We start from the raw sequence: 20,020 nt of genomic DNA, 5'->3' as shown, positions 1-20,020 counted from the left end.
CATTTTGCAGCCAAATTTGTGATACAGAGACAATGTGACCTCAACCAGTTCCTTGTAGTTTTCTGTCCTGACATTCCCAAGGAAGTTAGTTGACACAAGACAAAATGCATCCCAAACTTTTTTCTCGTCACCTTGAAGCAGGTTGTCGAACATCTGGTCTTTAAAGAGCTCATGGATCTGAGGATCCACAAAAATTCTGTCTTTAATTTTTGCTGCACTGAGTTGACGGAATTTGTTAGATTGAAAGCTGATCCTGTCTTAAGTCTATGGCTTTTATTAAGTTTTTCATAAGACCAAGTTTGATGTGTAGCGGTGGATTTTTTGTGTTTTTGCCAGTGCTGGGTGTTCCACATTCTTCTCTCTAACCTTCAGAGATTTCCGTTGAGACCGTTCTCTCTTCACATAGTGGAATGTCTTTGCTCGGTAGTCTTAGTCACACACAAAAAAACCCAGTGGCATTTGTATATCCCAGCTGCAGACCCATCAACACAGACACTGCTTTCAAGTCACCACAGAGATGTCATCCATACCTGCTGTATTGAAAGCAGTCTAACAGCTATTTTAGGTTGTCATAGCTTTCTTTCATGTAGGCAGCGTGTTCTCACTGGAATGGGTGAGAATCAGATGGTGTTTTCGGGCACACTACTGCCCACTTCTTTTTCCTTGTGATGCCTCCAGAAACAGGTAGTACCATGTAGAAGGAGCAGTCGTTTTTGTGCATAGGGAACAGCAAATGCCTTTCAGCCATTTTGGAAGATTTCTTGCACACATACTGCAACATATGTGTGGGGTCCAGGCCTTGGCCTGTTCCCTGATATTGCATCCAAAATAAAGCTGATAACACCTTTTCCCCACACTATTGGAGTTATGGCCCTTTTCTGGCTTACAAACATTTCCTATTAATGTAACAATTGTTAACACATTTATGAGGCATCACTACTTCTGGATTTACAGTGCAGGGATTACTTGTGTAGTACTTATGACACAGGAGTAATGGGAGCTTAACACATGAAGTCACACAAATGACTTGCTCACCCTGTGAGACTTCACTTCTTATCAGCAATCTCAACATCTTATTTTGCAATGTCATCTTAAAGTTGCAATGTCGTGACTCAACTGTATTACTCAGCTGTATGCCCTTGGTCTTGCGAGTGGTGTGTATAACAGACTGATGCATTATGATGCCATATTTCACAATCTGGAATTAGAAATATAACATTGCCAAATGAATTATGTACTTAATGCGGACTGGGTCATTTTTACATGACATCTTTCTATCTCCTAAATAGGAGCCAATCAACAAATGTTATTGTAATTTTCGTGATCAGCACCTCAAAATTAGTAAAGATTGGGTGTTTACATTTCAGAGGTACTTTGTGTGTTGTGCAGTGTTATGGTTAACTGGATTTCACAGTAACTTCTAACCCTGGTTTAAAGTTTATTGAGAAGGCATGAGAAGAGAAGGGATTGTAGGAATGAACAGTACATTCCAACAACTCATTCCTTAATTATGGTTAAAGAATCGTTATTTCTGCATAGGACCACCATAGATCACTGGATGTGCAAGAACTATGATCATCATCATTATTTATTAATTAAATTTGTACACCGCCCATCATCTGTATATCTCAGGGCGGTTCACACAATAAAATTACAATATAAAAAACCACAACATGCATAATAAAAATAGGAACAAAAACAACTTTCTGATAAGAGTGAAACTTGGAGATATGGTGAAACACCAGTCTTGCTTAAGTTGACATATGTGTTTGTAAAATAACTCTTTGTATTCTGATACATTTATAACACTCTCTTTTTCTTCCCCTAAAAAGGGAGGCCTGAAAAATAGTAAACACGAATGCACGCTGTCATCTCAAGAATATGTCCATGAACTACGATCGGGTATCTCAGAGGAAAAACTTCTGAACTGCTTAGAGTCCCTGAGAGTCTCTCTAACGAGTAATCCAGTCAGGTAGGTAATGAAAATTGTTATCCAAGGAAATTGCATTTGTAAAGTGATGTATGTTAAAAAAGTACAGAATTAGCCAGTTCCAAATAAAAATGTCTCCTGCTGCAGGGATTATGATTTGTTTTTCACTATGAGCATTATTTACTTAGGCCTTAAAACATAATTGGGGCTTCATGTAGAAGAAACCCTAATTTAGATTTTTGTGTCAAAAGGATGAAGTCCCTATTTGTGGGTGGGTGGGTGGGTGGGTGGGTGGGTGGGTGTGTGGGTGTTTGTATGCAGCTTCTATTTTGATCCCCCAAACTTTTAAAAAAACCTATACTGTGTAGGAGATACTGTTGTGACTACAGCATTTATTTAAAGACCTGCTTTCATTGAAAAATCTATTTGAAGGATTGAACACTTTGATGGCTGATAATTAATTAGGTTATTTATCCTTGGTAAATGAAACAAAAGACTGAGAAATGATACCTGTTGCTGGGTAAGCTGTGAAAAGCTCTATGTATGGTATTTTTGTTAATATGCCTTCTTGAATTCAAAATGTCTCCACATCTTGTTTAATACATCATAGTGGGCTGATATGCAAGGAATTTTGACAGATGCTTCATTTAATTATGTTTTGTCTTAATAGAGGTTTAAGGGAGGTAGGAGAGTGGTAGATAAGGAAAGGGCATAGAGTATGAACTTGCAAGGCCATTTCCCCCAAACCATGCCCACCTGTCGTATCTGCTGCTGCCTTCCACGAGGTGATATCAGCTCTTGAATGGAGTTCAATCCTGCTTGGGGCTGCTTTGCCAGTGTGTTCCCCATAGGGAATATGGTGGTGGATCAGACCTCTCCCCCTTCACTGGGGGTAAACTTCAACAGGCGGCTGGGAACACTTACTATTCACTTGGCATCATCATGACAGTGGTTGGATAACAGCTGAGTTACCCCACCAATCTGTCAAAGTTGGTCCATGGAGCAGAGTGCAATAAATATGGAGCCTGGTTCACTTGATCTTGAAAGTTTTATATAACACATTCTTGTTGAAGAGTTGCTTGCCCTTCCTAGTTCTTCAATATCTGTCTTCTTAAATGTGTTCAATAACAGCATTAGGACCTTTTGTTTGCAGGCTACCAGAACCAGCACAAACTATCACCTTTGATAGATCCGATGACAGCAGTCACCTCTTAAATTTAATGGGATGGTAGAAACAGCATTAAGCATGAAACACTTCGTTATATAGCTGATTGGTGTGGATTGCTGTGTCTGAGTGTTAGCATTTACTATTCATGCGGAAAAAATGATTTGGAAACAACATATTTAAGCACAAAGATGTAAATAATGTGTTGAGAAATCACATATAATTGGCTTCATAATTGACTGTGGGATTCTTACTCTGTTATATTTATTATTATAGTCGTTCACCACTATAGTAATAAATATTGCATTTGTTTTCACATGACTTATTAGTAATAATCAGTTATCCTTTGCTACTAGGTTGCACAGGAACAACTCTGTCACAGTACAAAGTAAAAATACGAATATAGATAGGATTGCTGTGAAAATGCAGGTATGCATTTTCATTCCGAAAACTATTCCTGTTTCTTAGAACAAAAAATGTGTTCTAATACTTTTAGCAATGGATGTGAGCTTCAAATATGTGGGAAGTAGCTTGTGAGGTGTATGGCATAGGATAGCAAACAAGGACTTGTAGCTTGTGACATGTATGTCATAGGATAGCAAACAAGGACTTGTATGTAAACGACATTCACTGGAGTTTTCCTGCCTAATTCCTTCTGCAGTCCCTTGCACCCCCCTAAGAAAAGGTGATGGGTGGGAAGGTATAGGTAATGGAAAAGGGTGATCATGTGAACCTGTGAATGAAAGTGCCTCTGTTTTGTGTCTGGGGCATTATGGGATCAAAGTCATTTTTATGGTGGCTGATGGTGGAGTTTTATATATATATATATATATATATATATATATATATATATATATATATATATATATATATTTGTGCCCATTGGTTGCATAGTTCTTCTAGATCCATTTACTCTTGGATATATTGTCAGGCCTGGTCGTTGTCCTCTTCAGATCACCACACAAACGCTTCTTGTTCTTTTATAAAACTTTTTATTGCGTATTAACAAAACAATCATATAAATGGTTCTTAAATATTATTCCTCAGAGTCACTTCTTTCAGATACCTTCTGAGCTCTGCTTCTCCATGACCAGCCACTCTCAAAATGTCGAACGCGCCCTTCCCTTTGTTTTCCCGCTCTTTTTTCTAACCTCCTGGCTAGAGCTGGCTTGTATCTCCCCTCCTCCGAATCTGAGCTAGAACTTAACCCTTTCCTTTCCTGGGAACAGCCGGTCCCTCCCTGTTGTTCCTCTTGCTCTCTTCTATTAGATTCACTGCTCCCCTCCCCCCCCTTGGCGAATGCTTTCTCCCTCTGAGAAACTGGAAACTTCTAACTCTTCCCTGACATATATACTCTGGCTTATTTCTTCCAAAACGCAAAGATTTTATGAAAAAAAGTATATTGGTTTCTGTGAGACTGAGATTAGTGGACGAGGTGGTGAACAAGTAGTTTTTTAAAAGAGCAGAACTCTTTAATATTGGGAACAGCAAGGAAGCCTCTGTATGAGTTGGGAGTAATAGCTGACCTTGTCTGTCTTATGAGGAATGAGAATTCCTTTGCAGATGTTGTTAATTTCCCCCAGCTCTCCTGCATCCAAATTTTGGCCAGATCTGGACAGTGGCACACAGTGAATCCTGCTCTCCCAGCTGTCCAGTTTGAGAACTATTGTGAGGGATTCCTGACACCTGAATCATATCCACACCATAAATTTGAAACATTCTTATACTATTTTAGCAGTCATGGTTTCCCCCAAAGAGTCCTGGGGACTGTAGTTTGTTAAGTGTGCTGAGAGCTGTTAGGAGGCCTTTGTAGAGCTACAGTTCCCAGGATTCTTTAGGGGAAGCTGTAACTGTTAACATGACATAAGAGTGCTTTAAAAGTGGTTGTTGGCATCTGTCTGTCTCAAGAGACAATGGAGTGTACCTCCAGGAGTGAAGCCAAGCTGCTGGAGAATCACAACACCTGCTGTGGCTATCAGAATATCTCTATCAGGACAGGTGACATTGACATCAGCTTTCTACCTTTCTTGACAGCATTGGTCAACTTCTGTGGACAACAACCAGCAGTTTGTTTTTCGCGTTTTACACCACTGCATTTTCATCCAATTAAGGCTTTCTGGGTCTGGCTCTTTATTCCTGGATCATACTTGTATGAAAATGTACTTCTTGTTTATACTGGTCCTAACACTGCAAAACACATAGCATACTTAGACAAAGTCTTTCAAACCCAGCACATTTCTGAGGACCCTTCCCTTTGGCTGCTGAAGGCAAAGTGAGAAAGGAAACTTAACATGTAAACATGACCTTGATGTGTCTGTCCCAGTGTAAAGACAAGAAAGCAAATTCAGTCCTTTGAGACCTGCTTTGAAAGATTCAGGCTGTCTGAGTCCTTGAGACTAAGACTGCAACCCCATCACTGTTTTATTGTTACCTCTGCCTTCTCTGTTAATTGTGCTTGCATTCATCTCACGAATTAGTGTTATCTATTCTTTCGCCACATTTCCCCCTTTTATTGTCACCTTTTGAATCTTGTCTAAATTGTGATTCTTGGGCTTATCTATTTCTTGGTGCTCTCAGTTGCTACTATAGTTTCTACTGCTGTCTTTATTCAGATGACTTTCAAGCCTCCTTTTAACATCCAGTTGAATTTTGTATTGTTGGGTTCTATCAGAGAAGTATCACTGCTAATACATTCATATTCTTAATAACTTTGTGTCTAAGCCTGAAACTAGATTGTGCTGTGGTTGAGGCTAGAGTTCTCTCTTTGAATACATCTGAAGGTAGAATCCTAGGAGGAAGGTGGTAGTTCCTTATCCTTTTTTTAATGCTCACAGTCTCTGGTTTGTGGTTTTTTTTATGACATATGAGCAGAAGAGTGGTACAAATATTAAAATGTAACTATTTGCTTGATCAGCTTTACTTCTTGTTTCCTTTGAGCCTTATATATAACTTGCTTTAACCTTTCAACAAGACTTTTTAAATATGAACATGCACAGTAAAATCTTAAGTATGCCTTCCCTCGTCTCTTACTCCACCAATTCATTCAACCCTAAAAACAAATTATCAACCATGTCACATAATGGGGAAAATAAAGAAAATGGAAGGAGAGGCTAGGCAGTTAATAGGCATGAATTTTGTTAAATCTACAACTTGCGTGCTGTCAGTTATGTGCTACAGCCTTCAGTGTGTAACAGGCTCACTCTTTTCAAGTAGTGCAAGTTAAATAATTTGGCTATTGCAATGCAAAAATTAAAATGTGATTCTGTTTAACCTTCCTCCAAAATGGAATAGTAATAGAACCAGAAGTGAAATGAAGTTCCACTTTGTTGTGTGTACTTCTGGTAGTAATTGTGGTTAGTAACCCAAGGTAATGAAATATGTCCAAGATTCAGTGAATTCATAACTCAATGATCTGCTGAATTAATTGTAATCTTAAATCTAAATAAGACATGTTAATACTTTACTATTTCATGTAGGCATGGGAGAATGAGATGGGGTATGTATGACCTAACCTATTCCTATTCATTGGAATAGGTTCTCAGAAGTCTGTGGTTTTGAACTATGGAATTGGGTTTAGTACTTTAAAAGTTATGCCTATTTGTTTAATTTTTCTACCCTGCTTTTTGAAGCTAAAAGTCACCCAGTGCAGGATACAGAATAATAAAAGTAGCACACAAACAGCACCATTGTGTGAGTTCCCAAGATGTATACATACATAGATGCAAAAAGAATCTAAAGTGGGGTGACCCAACTTTTCATACCAGGTAGGTCGTAAGAGTACTTTGACATGGAACCCGCAGACAGCATGCTGCCTTGTCGCGTGGCAGGGGGGAAGCAAAACCAAAGTTTGATTCCCCCCCAGCTTTTGCATTGCCTTCCCAGAGCTGGCTAAGCAAGGCACTGGGCTTTGCGAAGGAGGCACAAAGCTTTCCTCGCAAAGCCTAGAGAAAGCACTAACTAGGCTTTGCGAAGGAGATGGGAGGACTCTAGGACACTGTCAGAGCCCTCATGCCTCCTTCTCAGAGCCCAGCGCATGGCTTAACTGGCTTTAGGAAGGCAGCATGAGGGTTGGGGGAGGCACCAAATGTTAAAGGCTTTCTAAAGAGAAAATGTCACCACTACCAGCACCACCCAAAGATAGCCAACAGCTTTAATATTTAATACTGGTGAGACACCAATGATTCCACTTGGTGATAACCTTCTTGAGGAAGTGATGCACAGTTTTAGCACCACTACAAAGAAGGCCATGCCCTTTGCATAGTTGCATGTTTGATTTCTCCACAAACATAAGTCAGTGCTCTTTAGAAGATATTAAAACAAAGGGAGGTTTGTAAAAGTTTTATAGCCAGTACTTTTAATTTCCTCTAGGTTCCCTCACAGACACATTGTCATTTATTAGTCCATAGTCTTTTTCACTCTGATGAGTTATTGTGTCTGTTCATGATCTTTATTATGCATTGCTTCAAGTAGCAATCTTGAACCTAGATGGCTCTAGAGAGCCATCTAGTGACTGAGGGTTGTATAAACACCACCAAAAATAAAATACAGAACAAAAAATATGAATAGTTAGCACACACTCTTGACAGACTGCTGAAATATGTTGGTAATTGTGGATATGATAGTAGCTGTTTCTTTATGCTTTCCATGTGACTATTCAAAGTATTTCGCTTTTTATCAACAAAGGATGGGAATTGCTGCAATAAAAATATAAGCTTGCTATAGGTTTTGTTTTATAAATGGGATTGTTGCATGTTCAAAGCATTAATGGAATATTATTGAATGCTTGGTGTGCTGAATACTCTGCTCATTTATTTGAGTTCAGAAACTCAATCTTTTAGATATATGAAGTCAACAATTCCAAAAATGTCAACAGCAGCTCTTGAGTTGCATTTTTCTGAAGGTATCCTCTTGGTTTTCCTTTGGCCACTTAAATTTGTGTGTCAGCTCTCCTGCTTGTACAGTTGAAGGAACTTGGGCAGGAAGTTTGCAGACATAAAGGTAATGCTTCAGGGAGAGAGATAGAGAAAAACAAATTAGCAAAGGCTTTACCATTAATTATTGGGAGCTCTACTGCTAATATATGGAGAAACGTGACTCAAAGAAGTAGGAGGCCCAGGGTTCGCTCTGATTGTTTAGAAATACACAATCGCTTTGAGGTCCTCTCCCTTAGCATGGAAGACGAAGAGCAGACTCCATTTGAGGATCTCTCCCTCATTACAGTCGATCAGGTATATGAAGACGAGCAGCAAAGTCAGTCCTCAGGGAATGTGCAGGCGACCTTGGAACGGACAGCTCACGGAAGAACCCCGACCAGACCTAAGAGGAGGCGTGTAGTGGTGATAGGGGATTCCCTACTGAGGGGAACAGAAGCAGTGATCTGTGGGCTTGACAAGATGTCTCAGGAAGTGTGCTGTCTCCCCGGGGCTAAGATCCAAGATGTAACTGAACGATTGCAAGGAATCATAAAACCCACTGACAAATACCCCTTCCTCTTGGTTCATGTGGGAACCAATGACACTGCAAGCAATAGCCTCCAGAAGATCAAAAGAGATTACAAGGCTCTGGGCAGGAAATTGAAGCAATTAAATGCACAAATTGTCATCTCATCTGTCCTCCCAGTTGAACGACGTGGCCCAGGGAGAGAGGGAAAAATAGTGGAAGTGAACAACTGGCTTCGCAAATGGTGTAAACAGGAACGGTTTGGATTCTTAGATCACGGACTGCAGTTTCTTGAAGATGGACTTCTGGCAAGCGATGGGCTGCACCTCACAACGGTTGGGAGGAATGTTTTTGCCAAAAATCTCAGAAACCTCATCAGGAGGGCTTTAAACTGACTAATGTGGGGGAGGGAGACAGTGCTCCTGAAGGTAGGAGTCTATCAATTGATGAAGATGATCATCCAAATGTCATAGACCGAATGGAGCAAACAGCACGCAGACCTAGTGGTGAGAGGAAAAAAATCCTTAAATAAGAGACACGGGGGAATGATTAATGGACTTCAATGTCTGTACACTAATGCGCAAAGCATGGGAAATAAACAAGATGAGCTTGAGCTCTTGGTACAGCAAACTAAATATGACATAATAGGAATCACTGAAACCTGGTGGGATAAGTCCCACGACTGGAATGTAATAATGGAGGGATACAATCTATTTCAGAGAAACAGACCAGACAAGAAAGGAGGAGGAGTGGCGTTATATGTCAGGGATGTGTATACCTGTGAAGAGATCCAAGATTTAGAACCTCAAAGCCAAAGTGAGAGCATTTGGGTCAAAATTAAGGGAGAGAAGAATAACAGTGACCTCATTGTGGGAGTTTACTATAGATCTCCAAGCCAAACGGAGGACATAGATGATGCCTTCCTGGAACAGATGGCCAAGCATGCAAAAGGAAGGGAGATAGTAGTAATGGGGGACTTCAATTACTCGGATATTTGTTGGATGTCAAACTCAGCCAAGAGCATAAGGTCAAACAGATTCCTCACTGGCCTTGCAGACAACTTCATTGTCCAGAAAGTGGGAGAAGCAACAAGAGGAACAGCCATTTTAGATCTGGTCCTAACCAATGTTGATGACCTGGTTAGTGGGGTAGAAGTGGAAGGATCATTAGGCGCGAGTGATCATGCTCTTCTGAAGTTTACTATACAGCGGAAAGGAGCAGCCAAGCATACTAGGACTCAATTTCTTGACTTTAAGAAAGCCGACTTCATAAAACTTAGGGAAGTGCTGGGTGAGATCCCATGGACAGTAATACTAAAAGGAAAGGGAGTTCATGATGGCTGGGAGTTTGTTAAGAGGGAGATAGTAAAAGCACAACTTCAGGCAATACCATTGAGACGGAAACATGGAAGGTGCCTAAAGAAGCCAGGGTGGCTATCTAAAGAACTTTTAACTAAGATTAAAAAAGGATGTGTACAAAAAATGGAAAAGGGGGGAAACCACCAAAGAGGAATTCAAACAAATAGCCAGCACGTGTAGACACAAAGTCAGAAAAGCTAAAGCACAGAATGAACTCAGGCTTGCTAGAGAGGTTAAAAGCAACAAAAAAGGCTTTTATGGGTATGTTCGTAGCAAAAGGAAGAACAGAGAAGCAGTGGGGTCACTCAGAGGAGAAGATGGTGAAATGCAAACAGGGGACACAGAAAGGGCTGAACTCCTCAATGCCTTCTTTGCCTCAGTCTTCTCCGATAAAGAAAACAATGCCCGACTTGAAGAATTTGGAGCAAATGATTCAGCAGAGGAAACACATCCCAGAATAACTAAGGAGATAGTACAAGAATACTTGGCTAGTCTAGATGTATTCAAGTCTCCAGGGCCAGATGAACTGCATCCAAGAGTATTAAAAGAACTGGCAGATGTGATTTCAGAACCACTGGCAGTCATCTTTGAGAATTCCTGGAAAACAGGCGAAGTCCCGGCAGACTGGAGGAGGGCAAATGTTGTCCCTATTTTCAAAAAGGGGAAAAGAGAGGACCCAAATAATTACCGCCCAGTCAGTCTGACATCAATACCAGGGAAGATTCTGGAGCAGATCATTAAGCAAACAGTCTGTGAGCACCTAGAAAGGAATGCTGTGATCACCAATAGTCAGCATGGATTTCTGAAAAATAAGTCATGTCAGACTAACCTGATCTCGTTTTTTGACAGAATTACAAGCCTGGTAGATGAAGGGAATGCAGTGGATGTAGCCTACCTTGATTTCAGCAAGGCATTTGACAAGGTGCCCCATGATATTCTTGTAAAGAAGCTGGTAAAATGCGATCTCGACTATGCTACCACTCAGTGGATTTGTAACTGGCTGACTGGCCGAACCCAAAGGGTGCTCATCAATGGTTCCTCTTCATCCTGGAGAAGAGTGACTAGTGGGGTGCCACAGGGTACTGTATTGGGCCCGGTCTTATTCAACATCTTTATCAACGACTTGGATGATGGACTCAAGGGCATCCTGATCAAATTTGCAGATGACACCAAACTGGGAGGGGTGGCTAACACCCCAGAGGACAGGATCACACTTCAAAACGACCTTGACAGATTAGAGAACTGGGCCAAAACAAACAAGATGAATTTTAACAGGGAGAAATGTAAAGTATTGCACTTGGGAAAAAAAAATGAGAGGCACAAATACAAGATGGGTGACACCTGGCTTGAGAGCACTACATGTGAAAAGGATCTAGGAGTCTTGGTTGACCACAAACTTGACATGAGCCAACAGTGTGACGCGGCAGCTAAAAAAGCCAATGCAATTCTGGGCTGCATCAATAGGAGTATAGCATCTAGATCAAGGGAAGTAATAATGCCACTGTATTCTGCTCTGGTCAGACCTCACCTGGAGTACTGTGTCCAGTTCTGGGCGCCACAGTTCAAGAAGGACACTGACAAACTGGAACGTGTCCAGAGGAGGGCAACCAAAATGGTCAAAGGCCTGGAAACGATGCCTTATGAGGAACGGCTAAGGGAGCTGGGCATGTTTAGCCTGGAGAAGAGGAGGCTAAGGGGTGATATGATAGCCATGTTCAAATATATAAAAGGATGTCACATAGAGGAGGGAGAAAGGTTGTTTTCTGCTGCTCCAGAGAAGTGGACATGGAGCAATGGATCCAAACTACAAGAAAGAAGATTCCACCTAAACATTAGGAAGAACTTCCTGACAGTAAGAGCTGTTCGACAGTGGAATTTGCTGCCAAGGAGTGTGGTGGAGTCTCCTTCTTTGGAGGTCTTTAAGCAGAGGCTTGACAACCATATGTCAGGAGTGCTCTGATGGTGTTTCCTGCTTGGCAGGGGGTTGGACTCGATGGCCCTTGTGGTCTCTTCCAACTCTATGATTCTATGATTCTAATTTAAATAAATTCAAAAGACTAGATCTACCTCAGCAACTATATTGTAAAAATAAGAAAATGTGGAACCCAAGGCAAATTATAAGGTTATTATATTATTGTTTATATAGTGCCACCTGTGTACTTGCTCCTTCACAGGTCCTTGCTGCAATGAGTTTATAGTTTACATTGTGACAGTGCTGAAGCTCATATAAATGAATCTGTATAAATCTGTAAGGATTAAACTGTAAACTCATTGTGGAAAACATTTGTCTTTCTCCCCCCATTAGGTAGTGATGGGTACCATGGGCTAGCATGACCATAAGTAACATTTTAAAGATAGCTAATAAAAAAGAAGAGCAAAAGGAAAGTCACTTTTATTAGTTTCTTGACTATTACACATACTTAATACTAAATAACTTGTAACTTGTAACATGTAACAGTTGACCATATGATTATTGGAGCAAGGAGGACTACACCTTTCTATTTTCCTACCATTCTCTATTTCTCCATGCAGCTTTGAAATATCACTCTTTTATTTGATGTTCAGTGATGTGACTTATGCTTTGAGATTACTGCTGGGAATGGAACACCATTAGAGGTGCATTCTGTTGCATACCATACATACCACTGAACTCTACCCTCTGGTGTTGCACTAACATTGAAAGTGACAACATATTAACACTGAATTTCTTCACACGAGTCTGTTGCTTCAGGCATGCTTTGCCTCCTGCACAAGAATTTGCTCATTTTATAAAAGCCACAGTTTATATGGGAAGTGCAGACTTGAATTAATGGACCTCTGTGTTGATGGAATTGCCATTTTCACATATCCATAGTCTTTCTTGCATATATTGTGTTTTACCTTTACCTTTACTAGCATTGCTTTACTAGCAGTGGCTAAAAACACTTTGAAAGCTGCATCAGAAATGTCATAGTTTCTTAGGTACCACTTATGCAACAGTATGTACACAAGTAGAAGAATAGTTTGAATGTCAGTGAAGAATCTGGAAGATGCAAACATTTAAAAAAGTGCTCCCAGAGATTATCAGAAATTCAGAAATGAAAGGTTATGATTTGTTGATTATCTGTCTAGTTCAGTAGAGCTCAGAGATCATAGAGGAAGAAGAAAAACTTACCTGTATATTCACTGGTAAACCACTCCATTGGGGAATGGGGTTAGAAAAATAATACCAGAAAGTAAAGAAATGCTGCCTTTGGACAGTGGACATTCTGTGTATCAGTAACTAGATGCCTAGGGGGTCTGTATTTTGCTCTCTGAGAGGAGTATCAACTGCCCACAGGCTTCCAATCTAGAGATGTCTGAGTGATGTGGAGGGTTGGTATTCGTGCCAGTGAGATTTGCTGACATTTTATTTTGGGAAATAGGAGGGGAATCTTGACTTGCTGCCTTGCAACTTGACTTCAGAATGGCTCACCAATAAGTCTTTTGTTAACCAAAGCCTAGAATTTTTCTTTAGCTCTCCAACCACCAAACACAACTCTTTCCCTAAGTCCTGTGCTATTTTTCCTGCAGCCAAATTCTTTCACTTCCCTCGCTGCACTTATACTGTTTACCAGAACTCTATTGTTCATTCTTCTCCTTCAGCATTAATATTTCAGCTTCCTGGTCAGTGGTGGTTATGTGTGGTATGTGTGTTCGTAGGACGTTGCTAGATTGCAGACTACAGTTGGCCATTATTTAGCCTTTATATCTCCAACACATTTCAGTTTCAGCTGAATTACAATACTTAGTTTAGTAAAAGTGACATACAGTGGTACCTCGGGTTACAAACACTTCGGGTTACAGACTCCACTAACCCAGAAGTAGTACCTCGGGTTAAGAACTTTACCTCAGGATGAGATCAGAAATTGCGCACTGGCGGTACAGAGGCCTCTAAGAAAGCATGTTAACTAATCCATGGGAAGAAGTAAGAAAATATGCAAATAAGGGCTTCAGTGGGGTTGGTGTCTCAATCCTGCTTTCTATTGTTCAGGGTAGTGTTAAATTCAAAGGAGTTAAAGGGAACACAAAATCCCTAGTAGAGCCATAGGTCCATTCGTCTTTCTCTGGCCTTGAACTACATATCCTCTAGATCATAATCATGAAATCCTTAAGATAGAGAAAAACAGGAAGCAAATGAACTTTGCAAGTACAGTGGTACCTCTGGTTACAAACTTAATTCGGTCCGGAGGTCCGCTCTTAACCTGAAACCGCTCTTAACTTGTTAACATGCTTTATTAAGCTTAATTGATGATTATGACCATGACTGCCTTTCGTGTGTGCACGCGTGCTCGTGTGCGTTTCTGTTGTGTGAATGTGTTGTGTGAATTTTTCCATTGGGAGGGGAAAATGCTTAGAAGATTAACGATTCCAGATAAACAAACTGTTAATCCATGTGGTGCATGTGCTGCTGCTGCTGCTGTTGAGGCAGTGAAGTAGTTTTATTACCTAATAATATTATGTCACATAATACTGTAATACTTATAACACAAGGATTTTCTGTTCCATAAGATGCTAGCAGTTTTGGATTCCTTAATATCACAAACTAGGCTGGTGAGACAGATGTTGGAGGTTAAACTCTGTGTTTATATACACATTCAACATTACCATCAACCTCTTGTATGTGCATTGGAGCCCCTTTGTCTGTAACAGGCACTTGGTTCGTATGACTAACTTTTGCCTATTGTGATTCTGTAAAAAAGGAAATGTAAACTATTTTGCATTTTATTTTTATACAGCTGGGTTAACAATTTTGGACATGAAGGGCTTGGGCTTCTGTTGGATGTTCTTGAGAAGCTTCTGGACAAGAGACAGTAAGTACAGACATGATCAGGGAAAGGGATAGTTAAAAAAGGGGAGCAGTTAATACAGTGTCTTACTGTTGGTATTCTCCCCCCCCCCCCAAAGGCAAGAAAGTATTGACAAGAAGAATCAGCATAAGCTTATACAGTGCCTCAAAGCATTTATGAATAATAAGGTAAGAATTTCAGTTTCTTCTGGTTTTTCCTTCAAGTGAGTTCAGTTTATGTGGTCATGAGTGACTCTCTCTCTCTCTCTCTCTCTCTCTCTCTCTCTCTCTCTCTCTCTCTCGTGTGTGTGTGTGTGTATTTATAAACAGCTGAAATTAGGAAAGGGAAATTTGGCTTATGGGTGACAATACTTTACCTGCTTTTCTGTAATTACTTCTGTCAGAAGAGAGAATAATGGGCAGCTAATTTATCAGTTACTTCATTGGTTAACCAGTATATAAAGTGTTGTGAAAACTTACATTCGAGATTTTGGAATTACATTTCTGAGAGTAGGAACACAGTCACAATTTTTTCCATGCTCCATACTGCAGTCCACTAAGTTATGATGTCCATTTAACAGATTAAAGTATTGTGTGGTTGAGTTGGGATTGGAGGTTATGCACCACATGGATGGCCATCATTAAAGGCCCTCCTTCTCTCCAGCCTCTCAGATCAAGCTGAGTGTGAACATGCATCTGCATGCTGTTTGCCATTGCTAATCTTAACTGGTAGCATGTGGAATAACTTAAACTCAGAACCCACCGATACTGCAGAGTTATGTGGAATGAGAGGGAGCAGTGGCAAGAAAAAAGTGCCCCCGCATAGGTTTTTTTATTATTAAGGAAACACTGAAACACACACAAACACATGAGGTGTGCATCTTGGTATGTCCACATGGTGGACTCAATCTGGAAAAATACTTAGCGATCTTATAAAGATGTTATACTAACAGCACAATCCTAACCATGTGCACACAAATGTAAGTCCTTTTGAATGCAGTGGAGCTTACTGACTGGTAACTTAAGAAAGGATAGAGAACCAAAAACTTTGACTTTCTATTACATTATAGACTACTTTTCTGGAATATTTTTACTTTTTTTTGGAATTTCATGATAATAAAATAAGACAATGCAAGGTATGTAACACTCGTTTCTAATATAGGTCCACTGCATCCCCCCATCCCATCCTTCTAAATTGAAGGTGGAATTACCAGTTTTTCTCCAGAAGGAGTCCTGTGGCCTTAAAGCAGGGGGCAGCCACCTAAGGCCCATGGGCCACAAGCAGCTCATGGGGGTCGTTTAACCGGCCCCCGAGCCGCCCGCTTGGCGAGTCCCCATGCACTGTGCTAAACCGGCTCAGTGCTGTGCGGGGACTCGCTTCCGCGGCGCCAGAAATTGTGTCTGCGCAGATGCAGATGCCGGAAATCACGGGTGCGCGTGCTCACACATGCGTGCTATCCAGCCCATGGAGGGATCTCCGCTGGAGTGAACCGGCCCAGGCAAGGTAAACCTTGCCGACCCCTGCCTTAAAGACTAAACATTTTTGTAGCATGATTGCAAACCTATGCATACATATCTGGGAATAAGCTCCATTGAACTAGGTATAGCTTGCATTCTGATGCACCAGCTCAACCAGTCAAACACATTGAGCTTTAACAAAGGATATTCAGTCAGCTGAGATTCAACCTTTACCTTTTTAATTAGAAATGCAAGCAATTTAGCAAGGAAGTTTTAACATTTAAACTGGTAGCCTCAAGCAGCAATCCCATCAGGTAGCGTTGTTTTTTAAACTGGATTCTCTCATTGCTTCCTCTGATTAGCATAGGTAAAGTAAGACCCAGCAGAGATCAGATAGGATTCTTCCAAATCATCACCTCTGGAATTGGAGCTAATCTGTCACAAACAGTAGTAAAGCTTGAAAACCTAATTGACCCATCATTTACTGGACAGAGGGGAGAGGGTTTGCCCCCAAAGTGGGTTTAGAACGCTATCATTCACAGATGTTTTGATATTATAATAATTTATTTCAAGTTGTGGAAACTGTAATTTGATTAGCATGTGTGTATAGAGGGGAATTATTTTGGATATAACTATTCCAATTTTTATTTTTTATAGTATGGATTGCAAAGAATCCTAGGAGATGAAAGAAGCCTTCTTTTACTTGCCAGAGCAATTGATCCAAAGCAACCAAATATGATGACTGAAACAGTAAAAATACTTTCTGCCATTTGTATTGTTGGAGAAGAAAATGTGTAAGTAACATCATACACTTATATATTGGTCAATTTAAATTCAGTGTTTTATATCCAAGATCTTCTGTATGTCCACCCAACCTATTTTGCCTTTCTATTTTATGGCCCAAGAGACTTCATGATCCCTACTCTTGACAGCAGCAGCATCCCGCTTTGAATAGAGAATAAGGTTATTAATGTCCAGTAGTATTGATGGCTATTTGCTGCTTTCATGATCAGAAGCAGCATGCCGGGGAATAATTGCTGGAGAGGACTGTTACTCTCATGACTTGCTTCTGGGCTTCCTTTAGGCATCTGGTTGGCACTGTGGGAAACAGGATGCTTCATTTGATAAGCCTTTGGTTTGATCTAGCAGGGCTCTTCTCATGTTTTCTTTTCACACTTTCCTGTGAATTTTGGCTTGAGGCGCGACCTGCATTGCTGAGAGTGTCATAATGCATGCTTTTTTAGTGCAAAGAAAGAAAGACTGGGTGGAACTGAGTAGAATTCTCACAGGAGAAGTAGAGGGGTGGTGACTTTCTTGCACCATGGGCCAGTGGGGTGTAGTGTTTAGTGTGTTGGGCGTGGATCTTGGAAACCAGGGTTCAAATCCCCACTTAGCCAAGAAGCTCACTGGGTGAACTTGGGACGATCAATGCCTCTCAGTCTAAACTACCACACTGCGTAATTGTTGGATTAAATGATAAAGAGAAGAATTATGGATGCCACCTTGAGCTCATTGCAGAGGAAAGGTTGAATAGGAATACAATGAATAAAAAAAAGAATTAAGAATTAATATCAGCATTCCATAATAGAAGTATGTTGCAAGAAGTGTGTGTGTGTGTGTGTGTGTGTGTATGTATGTTTTCAGACATAAAAAACGAACCATGAATCCTTATGTTGGAGAAATTTTTAAAACTGACCTGCCTGCCTCTAAACACATAATACTGTATATCGTAATATGGAGAAGGGTAATATTATAGCCTTCAATCCTAAGATAGTTTCCTTCTGTGAACTTCCTTAACTTATCTATCCCTTTCTTTCACCTGAGTCCCCTGAGAAGCCTTTTTGGAGAACCTCCACCTCAGTTTGAGCAACTGTCCCTTTCCCCAGCACCCACCCTGCACATTGTTCAGCAAGGCACTGCAGCCTTCCAGAGAGACTTTTAATGGGATGCATTTGACTGCTGTGGGAGGAAAGAATGTGAAAATTTTCTATCTGTGATCTTCCTTCACTTACCTTCAGATTCAAACCATAATGTCTTGGTTTAAGTTTTCTGTTTGTATACACATACTTTGAAAAAAATACAAAATCCTATTAAGAAAAAGAAATATGTTTATGAGTACATGAATACCTTATAATGCTTATTCTTAAAATAACAAATTTCTGTTTCAGTCTGGACAAAATTTTGGGAGCCATAACAATTGCTGCTGAGAGAAATAATGGAGAGCGGTTCTCAAACATTGTGGAGGGGCTTGAGAATCATGAAGCTTTGCAGTTACAGGTGGGATTCCTTGGTTTACAACCATAACGATTATCTTAGTTTAAACTATTTTGTATAATACTAAATGATTTGTAAAAAAATAATTGTGTAACAAGTGGCTGCTGAAGATTATAGTTATGACATAGCTTTTTTTGGAGGGCTAAAGGTTTGGCACCCAAATAAATATTTGCTTCAAGATTCTTTAATTCACAGTTTCATGTATATTTTAGACATTTGAAATTAGACAACTTCTTTCCTTTAATGCAGTGTTAATAAAAAATTTTGAGAAAGTGTTTGAAATTAAGTGCCCAATAGTTTTAACAACTCTGTTTATGAAAAACATGGCCCTTTATTCTACATGAAAATAGTCTCATTGGCTGTAGCATGGGAAAATAAATACTTGCATGGTCTCCACACACAACAATATGCCTTCCTTCTCCCTGACTCTTGTTTAGTTCTGTCCTAGCTCAAGTGTCTTCTGCTTCTGGGCAGAATCCAACCAGTCAGCAGGTTATCTCCCAGTCACAAAAGTTTTCAATTGTTGCTTGGGGAAAGGGCTGTAGCTAAGCAGTAAAGCATCTGTTCTGCATGCAGAAAGTCCCTAGTTCAGTCCTTGGCTTTTCTGGGTAGGACTGAGCACGTTCCCTGTCTGAAACTCTGGAGAGCTGCTGCCAGTCAGTGTAGACAGTATTGAGCTAGATGGTCTGACTCAGGGTAAGGCGGCTTCCTATGTACTTGCTGCATGTGAGCCATACACATGGGGCTACATGTTTCTGTTACATGGACAGTGTTTTCATGTTGTGAATTGTGAGTGAATCCTTCTGCATTCAAGAGATGAATTGTGTGCACAAATGTGTGTGTGGAGGCCACGCACTCACAAAGTCCCTTAAGTTGTGGTCTACATAACTGATCTACATAGTAGAAAGGTTTTTCCATTTTATGTCAGTGGTGTAGGTTATTGTATTTTTAGGTATGAATATACAGTACTCAGATGGCTGGTTACCGGTACTCAGTTTACTGTGAGGGTTTCCCCTCACATATTGTATATTAGCTCTGCATCACAAGAAAGGTAAAATCAAGTCCTGGAATACCAACTTGTGAATGAGATAACGATTGAGTTCATGACTTCTGCCCTGTAAGGTTAAGGCCATAAGACAAAAATTATTTTTGTGATCTTGACATGACAATATGAAAACTTTGAGTGGTAGAAAGAACCAAAAGGAAAGATTATGTTCCATAAAAGGTCAAGGTTATGCTGCAATAGCATCCCCTTTTCTTTGATGAATGCAAGCTATGTTATGAAGAGTGTAATTGCCAAGTTTCTTTTCTGTAACACTGAGCAATGTAAAGCAAAATTCTTTTTATTACTTGGTCCTAGGTGATATAAAATGTCCAGACATATAAAAGTGATGTATAAAAATGTCATGGAGATGTGTATGATTCCAGTGCCAGCCTAGATGTCTGCTTAGTCTGATGTTTGTTGAAACGGACTAAAATAAGCATGTCCTTATCTGTATTCCCCCTCCCTGAAAAATCTTTAATTTAGTATTTTTGGACATGTCTAGATTTGCATTACATCAATTTTTACTTCTACCAAAGTGTAGTTG

At 40.2% G+C, this 20,020-nt stretch overlaps 1 protein-coding gene across 6 annotated transcripts in view; it reads left to right on the top strand.

Moving 5' to 3' along the window:
* DIAPH2 (diaphanous related formin 2) overlaps nt 1-20,020 on the top strand; it is a 343,566-nt gene that overhangs the window by 46,038 nt on the left and 277,508 nt on the right. For all 6 annotated transcript variants that reach the window (XM_053374498.1, XM_053374497.1, XM_053374496.1 and 3 more), the window contains 5 exons: nt 1,833-1,972; nt 14,650-14,724; nt 14,819-14,888; nt 16,815-16,951; nt 18,326-18,434. In XM_053374498.1, coding sequence (XP_053230473.1) covers nt 1,833-1,972; nt 14,650-14,724; nt 14,819-14,888; nt 16,815-16,951; nt 18,326-18,434 — 531 coding nt within the window. The remainder of the gene's footprint in view (nt 1-1,832; nt 1,973-14,649; nt 14,725-14,818; nt 14,889-16,814; nt 16,952-18,325; nt 18,435-20,020) is intronic.

This window comes from Podarcis raffonei, chromosome Z, assembly GCF_027172205.1.
Source record: "Podarcis raffonei isolate rPodRaf1 chromosome Z, rPodRaf1.pri, whole genome shotgun sequence".
In the NCBI taxonomy this organism is placed as follows: Eukaryota; Metazoa; Chordata; class Lepidosauria; order Squamata; family Lacertidae; genus Podarcis; species Podarcis raffonei.
The sequence above is the reverse complement of the archived record's forward strand: the minus strand, read 5'-3'. Positions and strand labels throughout refer to the sequence as shown.